At 40.5% G+C, this 19,372-nt stretch overlaps 2 protein-coding genes across 2 annotated transcripts; one reads left to right on the top strand and one right to left on the bottom strand.

Moving 5' to 3' along the window:
- Nucleotides 1–676: 676 nt before the first annotated feature.
- On the top strand, nt 677–4,896 carry LOC149007080 (cysteine-rich receptor-like protein kinase 2). The gene is made up of 7 exons (XM_089165343.1): nt 677–1,633; nt 1,800–1,913; nt 2,234–2,373; nt 2,550–2,760; nt 3,087–3,321; nt 3,574–3,724; nt 3,864–4,896. Exons 1-7 carry the CDS (start codon nt 880–882, stop codon nt 4,194–4,196), a joined length of 1,938 nt encoding a protein of 645 aa, XP_089021469.1. The 5' UTR covers nt 677–879; the 3' UTR covers nt 4,197–4,896.
- A 632-nt stretch (nt 4,897–5,528) lies between these two features.
- On the bottom strand, nt 5,529–15,374 carry LOC149007079 (homeobox protein knotted-1-like 6). The gene is made up of 5 exons (XM_089165342.1): nt 14,812–15,374; nt 14,598–14,720; nt 14,319–14,454; nt 6,431–6,669; nt 5,529–6,110 (listed from the first exon to the last, which is right to left on the bottom strand). The coding sequence occupies exons 1-5, from the start codon at nt 15,130–15,132 to the stop codon at nt 5,940–5,942; spliced, it is 990 nt and encodes a 329-aa protein (XP_089021468.1). The 5' UTR covers nt 15,133–15,374; the 3' UTR covers nt 5,529–5,939.
- Between the last annotated feature and the right edge of the window lie 3,998 nt (nt 15,375–19,372).

Below are 19,372 nucleotides of genomic sequence, written 5' to 3'. Positions count from 1 at the left end.
TCACCAACTGTGAATTTGCGAACCCCTTTTATTGAATATTTTTGCAGAACCAGCTCAATCACAGTTCTCTATACAGTGGCTTGATAACCATCAATTGACTTCGGTTTGAAATCAATAGTAAGCTCTAGTGCTTGCGGCTCACATAGATTGCAATTGTATCAACACTGATGCCACTATGAGCACTTCAAGAAGAGAGAGAAAGTGGGTTGTAGGGATATGTTCATGACATCACCATTTTCCTTTCTCCTAATCAAAGGTTTTTCTTCCAAATCCAGTTTCTAAACCCAGAGGCCAGAGCCCAGAGGAATCTCCACATCTAAGGATTAAACATCTCTGACTCTGACCCTGTTTGTCGAAAAAAATTAGAAAAATGGTGATTTGATAATGACATAGGCCCAGTGATCCGGTCGAGTGTCGCCTTCGTGAACTGTTACTCGCAGTCAAGAAGGAAAATTTTGCAGACCACAAATCAGGAAGTCAAAGTCTTTTTTTGGTAACCAGGAAGTCAAACGATTTACAATTAAACAAACAGCAACGTTTCATCGTTTTCTTTTCTATGATGAATGCATTTACAAATTCACCCACCCTGTTCAACTGTTCAAAGACTAAAACCTCCTCAGCCTGCGGTTTATCTTCTTTGGAAAATGATTGGAAACCCCATCAGCCAAGAGCCAAGTGTCCCAAGGTTAGAACATTACCGTGTGATGTAAGGCACCTCTTATGTTTATCCCTGATAGCTTGGTGAAGGTTGAACCCATCACGTAATCACATCACTAGTGATGGAAATTTTGATTCTTCTTCGAATTGCTAAAGGCGGCTAATACAAGTTCATTATGCTGTATCATTTGGACATGTTGATGCTCCACAATTGATCAAAATATGCAGAAACCAGGTGTTTCTCTGTTTCTTCTCTCCGTGTTCTGTGTCTCTGTTATATTAGAAACAACAGTAGGAGATTCAAGATCCAACACAATTGAGCTCAGTTGCAAACCTACAGTAGAACACAATACAACCATCTTTGTCCCCAACTACTTAGCTGCCATGGATATCCTTGCCAACAAGACTCGAACTTCCGGATTTGGAATAGCAACTGTGGGCACTAGGCCTGACGCCTGCTATGGCCTTGCCCAGTGCTATGGAGATCTTTCCTCTCTTGACTGCACTATTTGCTTTTCTAACGCACGCGTTGTCAACCCCAAATGCTACCCTAGCAACGGTGGCTTCGCTTACTTGGATGGTTGCTTCTTGCGTTATGAGGATTACAACTTTTTCCAGGAAATTACAGGTCCTGATGACAAGGTTGTATGTGGAAATAAAACCCAGAAGGGGATTGGATTCCATAATTCTGCCACAAAAGCTGTGTTGCATGCAGCTCAAGCTGCACCAGAAAAGGGTGGTTATTCTAAGTCTGTGATGCGTGTGTCTGGATTGAGGAATGAGTCAGTCTATGTGCTAGCAAATTGCTGGAGAACATTGAATAAAACCTCCTGCAGAGCGTGTTTGGATAATGCATCAGCTTCAATGATAAGTTGCTTACCATGGTCAGAAGGGCGGGCACTGTACGCAGCGTGCTTCATGAGGTATTCAGAAACAAATTTCCTGAACGCAGAACAGAGTCATGGTCAATCAGCAGGTATGCAACTGGGCATCTACCCCTCCCTACCCACTTAACTAACAAGTGTGACAGCATAGAAATTAGGAGGAAAATCATAAATTGTTTAGCTGTAGATTAACAAAGCAATGGTTCCATCAGTGTTCAATTTTATCTGATCAGTCAGCTGCAATGACTGCCTTTGCAGGGAACAAAGTAGCAATAGTTGTTGGCATTCTGAGTTCAGTCGCTGCTTTAATAATTGCGGTGGCTATTGGAGTTCTTATCTGGAGACATAGAAGAATACAAAAGAAAAGAAGAGGTACAAGGATTTCTAAATTTATTCTACTGGATTTCAAATAAAAGTCATCGATACCTAAAACCGTTTTAGTATTCATGAGAACAGGCTAATCATATCCACTTGAGAATGGTTTTATCCTGCTGAATTTGCCAGGGTCCATATCTTCTGGTACTCTTGGGACACCTTCAGATTCACAGCCCGACTTGTTATTTCTGAACTAGAAAGAAACCTCTTAAGAGTTCTACCCCCAAAAAAATAAAATTACTTTTAACAATACAGTCTTAACCAGGTTAGATGTTAATACTGATTATTCATTGCGTCTCATATTTTCTACTTTTCAGGTACAAATGATGTGGTAAAGATGGCAAAGATGCTTCATGACAGTAGCCTGAATTTTAAGTACTCTACACTCGAAAAGGCCACTGGATCTTTTAGTGACACCAATAAACTTGGTCAAGGAGGATTTGGATCAGTTTACAAGGTAACTTACCGAGTGAGGAAGCCAAACCGCTGTCACAATACTATGTGTTGCTCCGGCATCTAAAGTTAAAAATCACGATCAAAACATTGACTGTTAGATATCAAATATTACAGGTAACATTCGTTTGATATGCCATGCAATTATCTTCTGCTTGATTCACTCATCTCTGCGTCTAGGGAATTCTACCTGATGGAAGGGAGATTGCTGTGAAGAGGCTTTTCACTAATTACAAATACAGAGCAGCAGATTTCTACAATGAAGTTAACATGATTAGTACCCTGGAGCACACGAATTTAGTCAGGTTGTTGGGCTGCAGCTGTTCAGGACCGGAAAGCATTATTGTCTATGAGTTTCTCCCCAATACGAGCCTTGATCGCTTCCTATTTGGTATCGTCTAATGCTTCACTCTGCAATACTTAAATTTTTCTGCCAATTGTTAATCGTATTCCATGATTTGGTTTGCCTCGTTGGTCTGGGTCCTAGGTTTAATACCTGAAACTCAAACTTATAGGAGAATAGGACCATCATTTTGAGCAGTATAAGCTGACTGAAATGACCATTAACTTCCGAGCTATTATAAGCATGGACTCGACTTTCAATTTGCCTATTTTAAAAACTTCACAAATTAAAGTGAATATGTAACCCCAAGTATTAGTTTTCAACATATATGCAACAACTGAATAGGGTTCTTTCTGTATCTGATAACGAGATAGATCCAAACAAGGGTAAAGCACTGAACTGGACAAGAAGGTTTGAAATAATCAAAGGGACAGCAGAAGGATTGCTCTACCTTCATGAGAACGCCAATGTTAGAGTCCTCCACCGAGATATAAAAGCCAGCAACATCCTATTAGATACGAAGTTTCGAGCTAAAATTGCTGATTTTGGGTTAGCGAGGCCTTTCCAAGAAGATAGAAGCCACATCAGTACTGCCATTGCAGGAACACTGTAAGTTTGCCTCTTTTTGTTTTTTCAGAAGTAAATTTGCTTTTCATAACCTTAACTATAGAGCATCATGAATTTCTCTTCTGTGGACACCTAATTCCAGTATGTGCAGAGGGATGAACATCAGTTCATATTTATGCGATTAATACATAAACTCAATAATTGTAAACATGAATATGAATATTTAGATGGATGCATGTATCTACACACTGGATATACCAAGAACTTAAGCCATTTCTGTTTGCTGAATCCCAGAGGATATATGGCTCCAGAATATGTAGCTTGTGGTAGGTTAACAGAAAAGGCAGATGTCTATAGCTTTGGGGTGCTTTTACTAGAGATAATTACCGGAAAGCAGAATTGCAGAAATGAAACATCTGAGTACTCTGATAACCTGGTTACTGCTGTAAGTTTCTATACATCATCTTTCCCGTTTCTCTTACTTTTCCTTAGAGAAGTACTTCTCACCTGCTACTTTTTCCATTAATTCCATTAGTTTTTAGCATAATGTTTGTGTTCTACCTTGTGCCATTTGGCTGAAACAGGGATGGAAACATTTCCAACAGGGGACAGCAGAGAAGCTTTTGGACCCAAATTTGATGCTGCACAGCTACAATCACTCTGATGACGTTAAAGAAATTTTAAGGGTAGTGCATGTGGGATTTTTATGTGTGCAAGAGGAGCCTTCATTGCGACCATCAATGTCAAAAGTCCTACAAATGCTGTTAAAGAAGGATGAACTCCTCCAGACACCCACAAATCCACCTTTTATGGATGTGAAAATAGAATTCAGCAACACACACAGAGACCAATATCCTCCTCCCAGTACTGCATTTTCAATTGCTGCTGTCTCCAACAGCTCCTTTAGTCCCAGGTGACATCAGGAGGAACTTACAAAAAAAAACCCAGGTCCCTACAGGACTGCAAGTGGCCAAGCAGCTTGGATATTAAACTAAAAAGCTTGGCCAACTTATTTCTATTATTGCTATCCTAGCGTCTATAAAGATACCCCCCGGTGGCAGGGCGAAGTTGCGAAAAGGTTATGGTTGTTACTGTATTAGAAAGGCTGAGGAAAATTCCAACCGAAAACATTTTGTAGTGTAAAAATGTAGGTAATTTTGTTGTACACACTCTCTCAAACATACAGAAATTCTCAGCGACATGCGTGTATGTGTATATGTGTGAGAATGACCAAATACCAAACAAGAAGAGCACTAAATGAAGCAATGCTATATTTCTAATTTTAACAAATAAGTGGTTCATGTTTCATGTTACAACTTTGAAGTTCAAAGGGTGCATTTCAAATGAGACTGTAAAAGTTGCTCCCCGCCAAAAAAAGGTACCCAGATAAAAACACAGAATACCAAGAATTCCCGCAGATAAATCCACACATTTTCTTGCCTATCACATATAGCACCTTCGACCATGTTTATATTCTCACACAGTGACACTATGAAGGGTCAAGGAGGATAAACGAAAATACCAGTTAATGAGTCTCTACCAAGTCTGCTATGAAGTCTCCACCAATCTCCCAATGTTTGTCATCAGAAAATCCTGCTTCCAAAGCAAATTCCTCCAGTGCTTTCCCTGCAACAACTAAGCATGAGCAATCAGCATAAAAGAAGTTAGCCTTGTGATTAGAACTCTGAAGTTCCTTCATCCCCCCATATGTTTTTCCCATGTAAGATGTGAAGTACCCACAAAAATGGAATGTAAAATTTTTTTAATCAGAATGTCTGTTCACTTCCATGACTGAAAGAAGGGGGACAGTTTCTAACAAGTCCTACGGCTTTTTCTACTCTCGAATATAAAATAATAAAACGGGAGAAGAAAAATGTTTACCCTTTTATTATTCAATTCCAGACATTTCACATGCATACAGAGTGGAAAACAGTTGCAGAGCAGATTGTCTATCTCAATCCAGAATCTCACAGCTATGAATCGTTAGTTCTACCTCTCTACCTGCGCCAGATCATTTTTCTACCACTTTTTTGACAATATTTCAATCTCAACTCTTAGCAACATAGTGCTGCACATTAAAGAGCAACATTTGGGGTGGAAGTGAGCAGCAACTCTTATCGCCATAATTTGGGAGCTCCGAAATTTTGCGGAAGAACAATTTACACGAAAAATTGGCAGAAATTTGAAGTAATGGCATCATCCACCTCAGCATCAAGGGTAGGACTATTGCCAAATTTTGAATGCTCAATCTCTTACAAACTCAAGGCTATGTTGGCACCCAGGAAATTCTTTCTGAATTTTACAAAATAATAATGGTACAATGATTCTCTGACGTACGTCACGTACCTATATCGAAAAATTCATAATTTATTGAAAATTTTACCAAATGCAGTCAAAAAGTTATTAAACACCTCATAAGAATTGACTAGGTTGAAATGGATCTTGACATGGGCTACCGGAATTTGCAAGAACAATTGTTTTAAGCAATTCAAAACATTCTCTTCAACCACTATAATCAATTGCCCGTAAACAGAACCAAATCTTGGGACAACAAAGCCACAGAATACGAAGGGAATGCACAATTGAACTTTAGTTTACTTTGCAGTAGTATTACCAAGGCAGATCCAAGAATACAACAAACACAAACACAAATAGACAAATTAGAGCCCATCAAAGTCACCCATAAAAAAGGGCCTAGAAAGACCATCCATAAGAGCGAACTGCATGTTTTCGGACGGTTTCCAGTGGCGCTTCCTCTGGTTTATAAACCAATTATTTATCTGTTTCTGGTCCAGGCCTGTGGATTCAGCTAATGCACTCTTATCAGCCTCCTGTAAAAATGGCAAAACACAAACTGACAAAATTAAGCTTGATAATCAATGAGGTTGACTCACAAGTAGAGGCAAGTGCTAAAGTCTGTGTTCTCCTCATACTTCTTCACCATTGGAAGACCCACCTCTGATTTTTCTTGTTAGAATTCAGAGATAGGTCTCCCCCTCCTAATGCGGTGTAAGGGGAGCACAGACCTCCACCTTGAAAGGTTGAAGTCCCTTTTGAGCTTAAAGCCAACAGTTATCTATGAAAGCATTGCTATAAAGAACCAGCATATTCAAATGAAGTAGGCATCACTGAGAAAACTAAAGTAATTTACCGTTGGGTAAGGCCATTTGTAATGAACATTCCACCAGTCCAGTAATGTTTGCCTTGCTTCTCTAGGCAGCTTTCCTTTCTTCTTTTTCTTAGAGAATTCCTGCTTCAAGCTACTAATATAGCCACTATACTTGCGGAAGAGCTTATCCTTGAGATCATGGTCTTCCGTTTTAGGTTGACCCTCCTGAACCTCAATCTCCCCTCCACTAAAATCATCTTCAGATGATCCAGCTGCTTCATCTGGCAAACAATCAAAGGGTAAAACCGTAATAAGCCAAATCCCATCTTTTTTTATTTTTTTTAGGAAGGGGGGAATGCAGACATCACCAGGATTCATAAGTTAAAACTGTGGAAACAGGATAACAACTCAAAATTTAAGATCCAAACAAGAACATTTTTCCTCTACAAAGCCACATAATTTCACAATAGCATTAATCAGTCAGCTGTGGACACAGGATAACAAATCAAAAGTTAAGATCCAAATACGGATATTTTTCGTCCAAAAGGCCACGTAATCTGGCCATAGCAACACCAGGAAGACTAATGAACCCATTTTCAGGAAAAATGGACCAACTTATAATTTTACCCATAAAAACACAGAAGATCAAAATGTACACATTGGGTGGCACTTCAAGATAAACATAAGACTTAAATTAACCAAGCAAGCCCCTATTTGGCAAACCAGAGGAACATACAGATCATGATTCAAAGGCAATGCTTTGAGTTAATGCAAGACTTGAAAACACTGAATCTGGTCAAGTATGGTATGGGTACAATGGGAATACACCCACCAACATAAAAAAGGCTTGCCAAGTAGAATCCAGGATCTATCCTCATCATGCTGCAGAACTTTTGCCCAGCAGATTAATACTTTTTCCTTACCAAAGAAATAAAAATTGGCAGGGGTTTTCTCAAATCTTTTTAACCATTGGTGGGACTAATTAGCATACCTAAGGTCTCACAATTTGTATTGTAAGTTAATTTCCACCCCATATTTCTTGGTGACTTAAATGTTCCAGCTGAACAACAGAGAAGGGAAAAATGTTAACCCCTTTAAGAAAATCAAACACTTGAGGGTCAAGGAAACAAAGATTCAGGTGTTGGGCAAGTAAAACACTTCCACAAAATTTAATACAATTATCTCTTCCTTAATTATTAAGTGGATGCGGTCCAAGTGATAGCAACCTCCATCCCTCCACACCTTCTCCCTCATCCCTAAGAAAAAGAAAAAGAAATTCCCGTGGTCTGGGTAAGACTAGTTCCATGATGAACAGTGAAAAAAATTTGAGGAAATGCAAAAGCCTTTATTTTTTCTCCTGGATATTGGGTAAATCAATCCTAATGGGAAACTAAAGGGGCCAAACAAAGTTAAATTTACACGCCTTCCCAAGGGAGGGGAGGATTAGACCTCCAAACCCTTGGGTTGACTCCGTGTAGAAGATTGCACAGAACATCTAACATCCATGCCATGGTTCCATAATGGGTTCTTGGTGACATCTAATCAAGTAATGTCGGTGTAACTGTAAATTGAAGCTTTTATGTGAGAGGAAAGCCGTGCAATGAGTCCATCAATGTAGAGAGCCTTCCTTAACCCAGGTCAAAACATAAGCCAACTCGAGCCACTTATGAGTAATCTACCCGTGGAACCCATCCTCATGCTTACCACACAGATAAGTCGGACGCATGGAGACCCAATTCCCATAGACCCTACGTCTCAAGCCATGGCCACTGCACATCCGCATCGCCAAGATTATCAGGACCCACAGAGAAATGGGAAATCCAAAGGCAGAACCTGGGGTTGAACGCCAAAAGAACACAGTGTCACATGCGCAGAGACAGAGGTGGTAGACAAGATTGAGAGGAAGGGGTTCGTTCTGTCGTTTCAAACTTCCAATCAAGTTGACAATATAGCCATCAAATCAAACTGCAAACACAGGAAAACCCTTAAGGCACGCACCCACCCACTTACACTTTACCTTGATTATTTGCAGCCTCACTCGTCAGAGAGATTATCAAGCCAGGCGAATCATCAACTGTGCCTAACCCATTAATCACAACCCATCAACCGGACGACCGGGCATCGTCCAACACGCGATTAGGTTACCATTTGACAAGAACAACAGGTGTTAGGCCAAAACCTGCAAATGCAGATGAGGTTTGCCCAAAGAACACGCATCTTGGGCAAAAATAAAATTCCAAAAGACGTCGTTGTAGTTCGTAATTTTTGGAACAAAGGCGAAGCCTTGAGGAAACCCTAAACTCACAAGTCATAAGCCCATTTCAAACAGAAAATGCGGAAGCTAGGGGTATCGGCCAGACCCGGTTCAACCAGGACGAACCAAGCTAAGGTTCGCGATTAGCAAATTACAGATATATAATTGGGCTCAAAAAAAAAAACCCCTATTTAAACCAAGTAATACTTAACGATTAGATAACTACATAAGAAAAAATTAATCCCATCATACCTTTCTAAATATTTCTTTTATAAACTTACAATTATCATGAAGGAGACATTGTACCTATAAACATTTCCATTCAATGTTGAACCTACATTAATGCATGCACAACAATGACCTAACACATTTTTATTACAAAAGAACATTTTAGATCCATCAATTCATTTCAAAGTAATTTTCGAATAAGTTTCATTAATCATTATTATAGAACTAAAAGATAAAAGTGAAGTAAACCATTCGATTAGACTTTAAAGAACCCTTTAAATCCATTGCTTATACTGAATCCCGACCGATTAACACCACTACCACCTCACAATATGAGATCAAGAGTACGAATCTCCTTAAGCCAGATACGAAATCTCACCACATAATAGTAAACTACCCAAGGGAACCTCAGTTCCAGAACCCTCAAAGCTCTACCTTGGCCCACCATGATACATTAATATGAGAATCATGAGATGGGTCTTGGATCCTTTTCAACCCAACAGATTAAAAAGAGAGAGGCGAATGGATGATTGATGGAAAACCTCCAACACTCACAGTCACCCCTACCTTTATCTTTTTTATCTCATCAGATGATGACCTTCAACCCTTTCCCCAGAAGAAAAGGACGCCAGTACAGAAGAAAAGGGACTTGGAAATTTCCTCTTTTTAACATGTTAAACTAATTAGTTGCCTTCAGGGACCCAGGGAGGATGGCAGGGATGGCTCATGGAAGGTCCATGGTGTGTCACTCCCAGAACGGCATCCAAACAAGTGCAGTCAGTCTTGGCTTCTCGGAGAAACCAAGAATAGCATCAGTGTGTTAAAAAGCTTGAGAAGAAATAAAACCCACCCATCAAAACAGCGCAGGTAGGATTTTTATTGTATTCTCTGTGGGGACTCAAAGATCAGAAGAAGCTGATAGAGCTAGCCAATGGCTGCCAGTGGAGCCAAAGGATGGCAGAGACAAGCAGTGGCCCACGTCAATAAGGAACATTCATCATTCAAAAGCCGCTTGGAGGGGCCAATGAGGTCATGACTGATAAGACAACCAGCAGGACCAGCATTTACTAGAGCATTGATCAGTCACTCATGTCTGAGAGCCTCTGAAGCTCTGTGCATGCGTTGTGTGTGAGAGAAATCTCGGAAAGCTGCAGCACAAACAGCGCGAACAGCGGGAGTCCATACGCAAACCCCACAACCCGTTTCAGCCGGGTGCATGTTATTCCCAATTCCCATATCTCTCTTAAGTTTTCAACTTTATATATTTACGCACACTGGGCACAGTATCGGATAAAACTATCACAGCTATATTCCTTACGAGACACCCTCCTCCTTTATTATCGGGTCACGGATCAACACCCTTCTTTACTACACAATAAGTACAAAGAGCCCACGTCCGAATACTGATAAAATCATTAAAAATAAGAAGGAACTCGTGGAAAAGCATGTATATGGCCCCGGTGACCTAGACTCTTCAAAATCCTTCTCCCACCAACGGGTAGGTGACCCCAAGTCTTCAAAATCCTTCTCCCATGTCTGCTTCAATCTGCACAGTTTTGCAGGCCTGGGTAGAGTAAACAATCCAGGCTGGTAAACCCTAATTTCCTAAGGTTGCTGGCTTGCTGCACGTCAAACCATGTCTTCAACCCACTTGAGTCTAATATCCTCAACAGTGGCAAGGAAATCATTGGTGGGAAACCTCCAGAAGCCGAGAGGTGAAATGCTTCCCTCCATGCTCCATGATTCACTGACAGATATTTCTGGAACCTCTTATCACTAATTTAGCATCAGGCAACTGCAAATGTGATTAACCACCTTACCCATATTGACAGAGAAAAGCTATTTCCATCTACAAGGATTTTAACACATCTAACCGTTGACATGTAGACTTACTAGCTTAATTAACAGCCTTAACATGAAAGGAAACCAAACAGAAGTCTTCTGCTATATTGAACAGATCAAGTGGCAGAAATTGATCCAGACATTGATGGAACAAGATGACTTGCCAAAAGATATAATTAAGTCACACCTGGTTCACTCAGGTGAAGTACCAAACGTCACCAACATAACATTGCCTAGAGAAAAGCATAGTCACACAATCCATGAAACCTCATCTCCTATCCTGATTGCAAGCTAACAACAAGCTTTCCATGAAAATGCAAGCCCACAGTTTATGACAGCAACATGAGGCTGCTTGATGTTCTCGTAAAACTGTTCTTAGGGTTCCAATGCCACATCTGATGCAAGGTTTTTTAGGACCGGAGCACCCTCTCTCCCTAATGGCTAGCTCTCAAAGATGAGTTCCACCCAAGTCACAAAAAATATCACGTGTATGCTTATTTAAAAGAACAATACTGCCATCACCAATCATGCATCTAAAATCAACAGAAACAGCATATTATCCAGGATTCAATGGACCTAGTCTCAGTATATGTGTCACGGTAGAAAAATCAAGAAATCTCCATTCAGATGCAAACTAAGAAATAAAATTCATGACAAAATTCCTAAATCTTAAACACCGACTTGGACATTGAACTGACCATCCCTAGCTATACAACACACATAAATAAGCGCAGGGAGCAACAAATATGCTACAAATGCTGCAATTGAAACAACTGCCTTTAACATTTCCCAAGGTGGGAAAAAAAACACTAGAATGAAACTTTGGATGTCATATGACTCTAGCAAGCAAGAAACCTGACATGAAATGTTCACATACTAACATGTCTCCTCACATTTTTATCAGAAGGAATAATTTTCTTCTTCTCATGAAAGCTCTTGATTTAGATTATATTGTTTATCACTGAAAAGATCCTCTATACCATAAATTAACAATAACATAACAACCCATCCTCCAAATCAATTAAAGCACCAGAATCCCCAGGCTATTTGTTGGGGGGAGCAAGAACGGTTGACTAAGGACTAGTTTCAAATTTCAAGTACTAAACACCAAACTCTAACAGATAGCCATGGCTGAATTCAACACTCAGCTTTCTTTAATTGGGAGTAGTGGTGAGAGGATAATAACTGGTAATAGGAGGGCAATAGTTCAGATTTCAACTCTACTAATCTCACCGTCCATTTAACTAAATAATCCTTGGACAAACGCATGGATAAAACAATTCATTTGGGGGGAAAAAACAAAACATTACAAAGAAAAGGGAGGGAGAGAGGGGCATGGAAAGGGGAATGGACCAGGATCAATGTATATCAAGGAGAACCACAGGACTATCGCAATAGTAATTGGGAAAAGTGCAAGAAGGTGCACTCATCTAAAAAGTGGCATTATAACTTATTGCTCTAGACAAATCTAATACAGTGCATCTATGCACATAATGCTGCATCTTCAGTGTATCATAAGTTGAAATCAGAAGACCCCTCATCAATAATGCAAGACATAATACAATAAAAGAAATGAGAACAAAGATTATAATTATACTAAGAAACTGAAAAGGTAATTACTACCACTGAGTTGCAAACCATATCCAACCTGCCAAGTCTCACTTTCACATTGAAAATGCCAAACTAAACTACCAATTTTAATCACTACCATCCCATTTAAGTAAAATCAAAATTGTGACTCCAACATCAATCAATTCCATAAAGTTCAAAAAGCATGACCAAGTAAACAGAGGTGTTTACTATGCCATTTAAAATAAATACTTAAAATAGCATAACTCTATATCATGCGTATCCATAATCTTCCAGTTTTGGCCATACAAATGAATTGCTAAAAGAACAAAATAGGCAGCAAACTCGATCTGTACTGGTCCATTGCTTTGTGGTTATGCTAGCTTCACCATTATTTTACTCAAACTCAAAGCTTTTCGAGCACGAGTCTGCAATGAGATCACATGTGCAGTGCTCTATTGTTGTTGATCATCAGGACAACCAAGATTGGGCTCAGGTCTAATTAGTATTATATTTGGTGGAGTTGCAAGTTAAAACTTCCAAGATGCTTTTCTCTGCCAAGAAAATATTTCCCCTCTTAGCTTCCTTTTATATTTTTCTTAATATATGTGGCTGGCAGAACAGAATAAGTGATTAGGCCTTTCCCAAGGATCAAACCACATTCACTAAGACATGCACCACATGACTTGAGAACTTCAAATTTCCTTAAAGAGTAATATACAGTCCATGGTAGACATCATTGCATAACATTAAACAAGAGATCAATTAATTCCAAGGTAATGCAACTTTGAAAAGAATTAAATAAAAAATAAGATAACAACAGCACAGCATAAATTAGTCTAAAACTAAGAGTTTCTGCAAGTATGAACAAAACACCAATAACACACACTTTGGAGTACTGAAAACTCAAATGAGGAAAGTTAACATATTCAGCATCAAAATATGTCAAAACATTTTAAACTTGAGAGAGAGAGAGAGAGAGAGAGAGAGAGAGAGAGAGAGAGAGAGAGAGAGAGAGAGAGCACTATTGGTAGTATATCAGACAAAACATAAAATAAGAGAGCCGGTCATGTGATAAACTAAATAAAAACCTGAATGAGACTCAAAACTGTATAATTTCCCAAACCCAGAAGAAAAACATCTTAAGATGATAGAGAAATGTGATGGATATATCCATCACCATGGCTAAATGCTGCTAGATTGGGTGTTAATCAAGGATTTAACATTGCTTATGACCTAAAAGAAGTTAACAAACCCAGAAGAAAAACTTTCAATACCAGAACTCCATAAGACTCAAAAATGTATAATTTCCCAAACCGGCCCAGAAGAAGAACTTTTTTTTTTTTTTGGTCCAACAGAAGAACAACTCAGTACTAGAAGCCATAAGACTCAAAACTGTATTATTCCCCAAAGAAGGCATCAAACAATCCGTGACATGTCAACAGAAAGCTCTGAAATCTCAAAATCAGAATCCCTGTGAAGAAAAGCTTACTTCCACCATTCATATTTCTGACTGCACAGCAGGAAAAAAAGAATAAACAACAAACACCAGTGGAGACTAACAACAACAAAATAACAAAAACACACAGCAGATGAACAGAAGAGGGAAAATAAAGACACTTCACAATTTTTATCTACCGTTGCAGAAGCCTGCAACTAAGATGGGGTGCCTGAAACATTTAAATGAGAAAAAAAATGAAACACTTGTCCTTCATCAATGTTTGGTGCTGCTAAACCCCATGCAAAGCCCTAATAATTCATCTCCCAGTGCTCAAAAACAGGCAGTTACAATTACTACATCTCGTAAGGTAGGGATGGAGAGCTTCATATTGTCTCCCATGGTAAGAGCTTCATCCTCTCTGATGAGAGGTTGAAGAGATCTACTACGCAGTGAATAAATACAAACTGCAGCAACACCACTAAGAAGGAGATATAAATGCACATAAATGAGGAAAGATAAGATAACCCAACAAGCACAAAGATCAACAAAATCAAAACACTAAAAAAAAATAGAACTTGTTGGAGAGAGAGAAAGACCCGAAATAGAATTTCTAGAACCACCCTTGCAGAGATTGCTAAGCTGCATTTCAATCCTGTTCAAGAACGATGTAGCTTCATCAAAAGGCCTGGAGAGATCCGATTTATACTTCACTAGCATATCACAGTATGTTTCCTAAAAGAAACAACAAGAAATAGTGAAACCCAGAAATCCTTCAGTAAAAGAAGTGAAGATAAGATACACACAGGAACCCACACCCACAAGCCAAACAGACACACACACACACACACACACAGAGAGAAAAAACACAAACTAACCATGAATTCATCGAGCTCCGGATCAACACCTAAGCTAGTGGAAACACCTGCAGCGTTTCTCCAACAAACATCATTTTCCCGGATTTTATCTAACAAGCAGGCAATCTCCGGTGGCGCTCCCACCTGCAAAAACCATGCAAATTTGTGTTTGAAACTTCAGAAGGAGATGAAACATTCAAGATTAACTGCTACGTAAGCTTCTTTGGGTCTTTACCTTTTGACAGTCTATGTAAGCTTGAAGCAGTCTTGGATAACAAGGATGAGAAGCAATTTTGGCCTTAATTACACTTGACATTTCTTGCCCATCACCAAAACTTCCTGTATTTGCTTGAATTTCATGAGCCCCGAAAGAAACTGACTCTGATATTGCAGAAGAGAACCACTGATCTGGTTGGAAAAAGGGAATTCGATCGTTCTGGATAACTTCAGAGCTGAGAAAGCTCGGGTAATCCGCCGGAGAAAGCATGTCATCTATCCACAATGATGTCTGCTCCGAGTAATCCATGAAGGGTTGGTGTCCAAACAAATCCTCCATCGATCAAAACTGAAACCTACTTATTATTACTACTTCTTGGAGACGTAGAGGTTGCTGGGCTTTGTTTCGTGACGCCCTTCTTGGAAATCATACTCATATTTTCATCACAGAAACAGAGAAACTATTATTTGAAACACTTCTCTTCGCTACTTTTTCTTTCTTCAGCTCGATTTTCTGGGACTGCAGTTTGAGTAGCAGAAACTGAACACGACTGCAAGTGTCTCTTGAAGATCGTGATATTGTTTTAGCGTACAATGGGAAACAACGAAGCTTAAGCCTAACTTCTTTTATAATAATTAAAACTGATTTTCTGGTTATCATTAATTATTCTAAAGAAGTGCTATTGTACTTTCTTTCACCTTAATAAGTTGCTCAACCCAATAAACATTTTGTGGAACCAACCCAGACAAGAACCCAAAACAACATTACACGCCGGGCGGCACACCCCAGGGGGACGCCGCCCCGGCGGGCAACCCACAATGGGGGAAAAAAAAAAAAACAACAACCACCCCACCCCCGGCGAACCCGCGGGAGGGGGGGGAGGGGGCGGGGGGGGGGGGGGGGGGGGGGGGGGGGGGGGGGGGGGGGGGGGGGGGGGGGGGGGGGGGGGGGGGGGGGGGGGGGGGGGGGGGGGGGGGGGGGGGGGGGGGGGGGGGGGGGGGGGGGGGGGGGGGGGGGGGGGGGGGGGGGGGGGGGGGGGGGGGGGGGGGGGGGGGGGGGGGGGGGGGGGGGGGGGGGGGGGGGGGGGGGGGGGGGGGGGGGGGGGGGGGGGGGGGGGGGGGGGGGGGGGGGGGGGGGGGGGGGGGGGGGGGGGGGGGGGGGGGGGGGGGGGGGGGGGGGGGGGGGGGGGGGGGGGGGGGGGGGGGGGGGGGGGGGGGGGGGGGGGGGGGGGGGGGGGGGGGGGGGGGGGGGGGGGGGGGGGGGGGGGGGGGGGGGGGGGGGGGGGGGGGGGGGGGGGGGGGGGGGGGGGGGGGGGGGGGGGGGGGGGGGGGGGGGGGGGGGGGGGGGGGGGGGGGGGGGGGGGGGGGGGGGGGGGGCGGCGGCGCGCCCCCCCCCCCCCCCAAGGGGGGGGGGGGGGTTTCCCGGGGGGGGGGGCGCGCCCCCCCCCCCCCCACACCAAAAGAATCCCCCCCCTTTTGCTTTTTTTCCCCCTAAAAAGGTGCCCCCCCCAATAAACATTTTGCAATAAACTAGTACCTCATTCTTCAAAGAATAAATAATTGAAAAAATAAATACCTGGATTTGATTTGGATTCTCTTAAGAATTTTTTTTTTTACCCAGATAATTGGGTTGTTGTCATTTTATCCGACCTAAGAAAAGATAAAATCTTACTTTGAGATGGGAAGTATAAAATTTTAGAATTTTTTGTTAATAAGATAAACTTTGTTCACAAGCCTGAAAGAAATTCAAAAACACACCAAAACAAGAATACAGAAATAAAGATGCATGTAAACAAAATGTTCAAATAGAAATATCCAAAACCAAGGATTGAAATTCGACTAAATTGTCATACAATTCCATTAACGGGATCATCCATGCTAAGGTACAGGTCAAGCCCAATAAAACCTTAAAAATAAAGTTATAAATACAACAACACGCAATAAGTTCAAAAGATGCTGCATTTTCCATCACAAACGTCCAAATTGACAAAAACACATCTCAAAAGTAGATACTAATATACTATAGGCAAAAAAAAACATGTCATAGAGGTAGATAAATAACACGCCACAAGGGTGGAGTAGCTTGAATTTGAACAATTACTAATTAGAGTGGAAAGTTGGACATACAGGGAAGTTCCGTCATTTGACTTTGTGCTTTGGCAACGGTGACTTTTCTTTTGCAAGAATTGTGGTTGGATGATGTTGCGATAGTGGTTTTGGCTGAAGAATCGTAGAAGTTGTGGTAGTGACAACAAATAGCAGTACAAATGCTACAATAAGGGCACATAACATTCGAACTTCTAGATCCAAAGGAGTTGCTTCCAAAGTAGACATCTACAAGAAACTAGAGAAAAAAGAAAAGGAAAATAGTGGAGAAAGAATAAAGAGGAAGGAGAAAGGAAATAGAAAAGAGAAAGAGTTAAGAGAAGAGATAAGATAACAGAGAAAAAGAGGATGAAGAAGAAGAGGAAAGGAAGAAGAAGATAGGCGGGTATGTGGCTTGATCCTTAGGGTTTCTTAGAGTGTCAACTTTGAGAATAGTAGCTACCCATGTAAAAGTAAAACTACTATTGTGGCAAATTTTAGATCTTAATTGTGTGGTGCATTGACATGGTGATACATGTGGTGCCCACCGCCGCATGGATTCTATTAGACAACTTTTGTTGGCAATGGCGGGGTGAAAAAAAAATAGATGAAAAAATAAACATATAGACCCTATATAAAATGGGACAATCAGGAAAAAAAAAAAAAAAATGAAAAGATTTTGTAAAAAAAAAATCAAAGAGGGTCTCAATTTATTCTTTTCCACAATTTTTTACAAAAATTTAATATATTTTGTTGAGTTTTAAAAATAAATGGAGTGGGAAAGTTAGCATGGGATGTCACCTAAATAGAAAAGCTTACTTACAGTTTGTTGGCAAATGTGAAGTGGAAAAAAAAAGTGTGGAAAAAATAAATATGTGAGCTCCATATGTAAAATGTGAGTTGCACTTTGTTATTTTTTTTAAAAAATCTCAAAATTTTCACATATTTCTTAAGATTTTGAAAAGGCATGAAAATAAAAAAGTTACCATGTCATATCAGCAAAACAAACTTTCTTAATTTAAAAAGTTTGTTTGCCAAATTTCTCATCTCAGTTAACCAAACAAACTACAATTTGGGATTTCATGAAAAAATTTGTTTTTTCAAATTGTTTTCTACTTATTTTTCCCACCCTACCTTTATTTTGGCAAACAAATGGTGTATTAAATTTAGAGGGTAATGGTCTGACCCACGCTCTTTGGAGCCAAACCCCCCCCCGGAGGGGGTGAATAAAAACAACCCCCCCCCCCCCCCCCCCCCCCGCGCGCGGGGCCGCCCCCCCCCCCCCCGGGGCGGGGCAAAACCCCCGGCCCGGGGTGGGCACCAAAAAAAGAAGCTTTTTTGTTAACTTTTCCGCTCCAGTGAACCCAACAAACCACACTCTGAGATTTCCTATAATATTTAGTTTTTATTTTTATTTTGTCCCCCACATCACTTCAGATCCAGCAAACAATATCTTAAATTCCAACCGCTCAAAACATGGTTTAGTTCATTTAAAAGAAAATTTAATTTCTTTTCAATTAAAATGATTAAATATGCTCATGTTGATTTGAGTTGTTGAAATTTAACAAAATCTATGTAAAGTAAATTTAAAGATTGCTAGCATTATAAGAACCACTACGTAAAACACACCACACAAGCATTATCATAATTTGGAAGAAAAAAAATTCTCCATGTAAGAAAGGAATCTAGATTCAATTCCTAGTGCTCTTTAGCCCAATTGCAACTTACAACTTGATTATATAAAATATTAAACAAAACCATGTTGACGTATCAGATGCCTATAAAGAGGACATATCATAAACCTAGGAGATATAACAGTCATTAGATCTGAATATTCTGATAAAGTTAGCAGATCGATGGCAATGTCATTCTGGTAACATTCCCCATAAACATATATATTATTATTAAAAAAAACATATATATAAATTTTTATTTTTTTTGGTAACGCTCCCCATCTATATCTATAACGTACTAACGTAAATACATTTAAGAATCTGACGTCATCAGGTTCTCGGTCGGCCTTTTTACATTAAAAAAAATTTATAAACAATTCCTTTCTCAGATTACTCTAAAAGGCAAATCTTTAGGCATCAATTAATCCACTAATTATTAATTAAACTTAAAGTGAATTACATTAAAATGAAAGGCCTCACTAGGCAAATCGTCTGCGACTGAATGAATCTCAAACCACATTCTTGTCTCTGAATGAACTGTAGACTGTCAGATTGGAATCATCTGAACATGCAGATTACCACCACGAAAACGAAAAAAAATGCTTGAGCACTTCACATTTCTTTCACCATGGACTTGGAGTCTGGAGCACCTCTTCGATTGTGGTCCCCTGACATTTTTTTTATTGTAGAAATAAGGATTTGGTGTCTTGGTGGGTCCACTGGATAAATATTAAAAATTAATAAAAATGTTTACCAACTCAAAGTCCAGATCACCTAGAGGAATCAATGGGCCGGGTTGGGCCGAGCCAGCCCAGCCTTGAG

Source organism: Hakea prostrata, chromosome 8 (assembly GCF_041222555.1).
Source record: "Hakea prostrata isolate BN-2017 chromosome 8, UWA_Hpros_2, whole genome shotgun sequence".
Classification (NCBI taxonomy): Eukaryota; Viridiplantae; Streptophyta; class Magnoliopsida; order Proteales; family Proteaceae; genus Hakea; species Hakea prostrata.
This window is presented reverse-complemented; position numbering and strand designations above follow the sequence as displayed.